Raw genomic sequence first — 3,788 nt, forward strand, 5'->3', positions numbered from 1 at the left:
GATTGCTGTGGTAAAACTCTGAATTCTTATAATACTCTTCATATATAGTAGAAAACCTGTTATAGAAAAATGATGCTATAAAAGTGATCCACATAACAAATTCTCTTACCATCACAGGAATATTCAAAAATACCCGTAATGAAGGAGAATACCGTGAATGTAAATAAAGTGATAAAACTTTAAAATTTGATTCTTCTTTACCATTAGACAAAATTATGAAATTAATTCATATAGATAAATATATTTATTAGTGTAATGAAATGACTGTGGTAAATCTTTCATATGTGCCAATTTTCTTTGCAGGCATGAAAGCAGTCATACTGGAGAGAAACCCTTTAAATGCACTCTATGTGGGAAAACCTTCCCCTATATCACTGTTCTTATATGGCATAAAAGAACAAACACTGGAGAGAAGCCTTACAAATGTAATCAATGTGGTAAAGCCTTTGCAAAAAGCAGTCAGCTCATACGGCATAAAAGAACACATACTGGAGAGAAACCTTATGAATGTAACCAGTGTGGTAAAGCCTTTGCACAAAACAGTCATCTCATAAGCCATAAAAGAACACACACTGGTGAGAAACCTTATGAATGTAATGAGTGTGGCAAAGCATTTGCAGAAAACAGTCATCTCATGAGCCATAAAAGAACACACACTGGAGAGAAACGTTATGAATGTAATGAGTGTGGCAAAGCCTTTGCAGAAAACAGTCATCTCATGAGCCATAAAAGAACACACACTGGAGAGAAACCTTATGAATGTAATGAGTGTGGCAAAGCCTTTGCAGAAAACAGTACTCTCTTAAGCCATAAAAGAACACACACTGGAGAGAAACCTTATGAATGTAACCAGTGTGGTAAAGCCTTTGCAAAAAACAGTCATCTCATGAGCCATAAAAGAACACACACTGGAGAGAAACCTTATCAATGTAACCAGTGTGGTAAAGCCTTTGCAGAAAACAGTCATCTCATAAGACATAAAAGAACACATACTGGAAAGAAAACTTATGAATATACCCAATGTGATAAAGCCTTTGCACAGCAGAGTAGTCTCCGAAAACAGGAAAAGACACACAGTGGAGAGAAGCCTTGTGAGGGTAATTAGTGTGATAAAGCCTTTGCATGTAACAATCATCTCCTAAGACAACAGCACATTCTGGAGGGAAACCATATGAATATAACTATGTGGCAAAGCCTTTGCACATAACATCTCCTAATACATAAAATAACACATACTGGAAAGATGTCTGACTGTAACCGATGTGAAAAAACTTTTGGACTTCAGAATAATCTCCACACTCATGAAAGAAACCCTAACGGACAGAAAGACTGTGAGTGCTTTTAACATGGTGAAACCATTCCACATTTGTATAATCTTCATCATCATGAAAGGATTCATAATAGAGGAAAAACTTATGAATGTGTTAAAATGGTGAGGCCTTGCACAAATCTAGAGTCATCATCATCATAAAAGTATCCTTACTGGAGAGGAATTCTGTGAGTATAAGCAATTTGGAAAGGCCTTTGTGTACTTTGGTCCACTGAGATGCAACAGAACTGTAAAACTAGCTCAGTGGAAATGACCTCCCTTTTCTGAAGGGAACATGCAACAGTACTATATAATAAGGGGCAATAGGAACGGAGGGTAGTCATTGGGCAGAGAAGGGAGAGGGATTACTATTGGAATTTAAAGTAAATAAACTTATTTTTAAAAAGAATACAATTAATGTTGAATATCAATTACATGCAACAGTATTATATAATAAGGTGTTTATGGAAGACTTATTGATAATCCTGATTCTCAACATTTACTGTTTTCAATTGCCTCAGTTTACACAAGAAACTTTTAGTCCAGTGAATGAATATGTAGGGAATGGTGAACTAACACCAGCCAGGAAGTTCTCTGAGAGTATCACAACAGTGGTAGCCTGTAGAAGTTTCTTTGTGTACACATACCTATTGTTCCAGGGGTTCTATTGAAAACCATCACAACCCAGACTGAAGTTTGAGATGTGAGGGAGGAGGCTTTCTCTTGCATGTATGACCCTGCTGCTGGCCTAGTTGTATAACCATGGAAAGGGTGAGTTTTCTCTGCCTGACTTCATCTGGAGAGTGCCTTTAGACAGAGATGCCATCAATCAAGTTTGATACATGGCCTTTGACACAGATCCCTGATTACTCCCCTCCCTTCAAATATAGGAAAATGAGGTTCCATGTTCTTTTTCACATGATAGGAATGTGCTGTTTAATGCAAATCAAGCATCCTTGAAATGCCCTGTTTTAAACAATTATCTACACCTATCCTTAGAGCATCCCAGTCACTCCCTAAGGGGTACATACCTTTGTTTTCTGGAATTAAAGTTGAACTTACTTTCTGAGGTGGTTCCCAGAGTGTTCTGATCACTGTTATGCTTGGGTGGCTTCCAAGCTTCCTCATCTTCTGGGTGGCTTCCTCATCTTCTGGGCCTCCTTCCTTCCTGGACTGGTGGGAAACAGCCTCCAGGCAACAAGAGAACCACGTTCTCTGAAATGCTTGTGAAAAAAATGTTTCACACTTCATAGCATTTCAAATTTCACATGTTTCTTGATGTGAGATGGTAAATCAAACAGTGTCTTTGGGGTGAGACTCTCTAAACTGAGTTATACCTATTGTTTATTTCACAGTAAGCTTACAGGCAAGCTTCATAGTATGAAGTCTTCTGAGTTGAGCACAGTGGCCTATGCAGAAATAATAAGAGCAGAAATTTTATTTCCCTCATTTTAATAGCTGAGTAGTGTTCTGATAATGTGTGGATGGATGGGAGAGGAGGGGGACTCCCCCTTTGAGAGGATTAGGGGAAAGGGTTTGGGGGAAAGAGGGAAGGAGTATGGGACCAGTAGGAGTTGAGGAAGTGGCCTTTAAAAAGGGGTATACAATGAATAAATTGTGAAAAAATAAAAATGATTAATAAAATACAAATTAATTAGAAAAACAAAACTTGACAGCAAAAATTTGAGTCCAGTCTGGGTACCCGCCCTCCCTCAAATAAAAGAAAGATGATATAAAGAAAGCAAAGAACAATAGAATCTTTGTCTTTGCCACCTTTCTTCCTTGTGAGCTCATTTTTTAATCATTACCTAATGGAGACCCATTCCACAACTCCCCTTCCAGTAGCACCCTCCCTCCCTTTTCCCCCTATCTTCTTCCCCTATTCCACTGAAAGGGGGAGTTCTCTCCACCATTGCCATCTTCCCCTAGCTCATTAACGTCCATAAGGAGGACATGGAACCTCTTTGTCTGGGGCCTGGCAAGGCTACATCACTGGGGGTGAGTAATCAAGGAGCAAGCAACTGAGAAATTCTTTTGAGAAGTGTTTTATTATTTTATTACTACTACTACTACTATTATTATTGTTGTTGTTGTTTATTAATTACATTTTATTAACTCTGTAATAAAAATCAATAAAATAATCAATAATAAATAAATAAATAATAAATTCTATGAAACTGAGAATTTATTTAAAAAAAAAGAAAAGACAGCCCAATAATCTACCTTAGACACATCTTTAAAATGACATAATATCTTCCACAAGCAAAACAACATACATTTTACTTTTTTTGGGCCACTAGAGAAAGAGAGTGGCCCTTCCGAAAAGTAAAGCTTGAACACTTTAACAGCCTTGAGTTTATTACTTTCGTATTTCTATATCTGAGATTTTATTTAGTCTTCCCATGTCATCCTGAGCGAGGTATCCCAGAAGCAGAAAGACAGGCCTGGTAGAGACTCACTTATAAGGAACTTTGAGTCA

At 37.6% G+C, this 3,788-nt stretch overlaps 1 protein-coding gene across 1 annotated transcript; it reads left to right on the forward strand.

The window, feature by feature from the left end:
* Positions 1 to 394: 394 nt before the first annotated feature.
* LOC132651242 (zinc finger protein 120-like) lies at positions 395 to 1,006 on the forward strand (the record flags this gene model as incomplete). The annotated part of the gene is made up of 1 exon (XM_060376487.1): positions 395 to 1,006. A coding segment is annotated over one exon (612 nt), but the record flags the coding sequence as incomplete, so codon positions are not given.
* Positions 1,007 to 3,788: the final 2,782 nt, after the last annotated feature.

Source organism: Meriones unguiculatus (assembly GCF_030254825.1).
Source record: "Meriones unguiculatus strain TT.TT164.6M chromosome 13 unlocalized genomic scaffold, Bangor_MerUng_6.1 Chr13_unordered_Scaffold_41, whole genome shotgun sequence".
NCBI lineage: Eukaryota > Metazoa > Chordata > Mammalia > Rodentia > Muridae > Meriones > Meriones unguiculatus.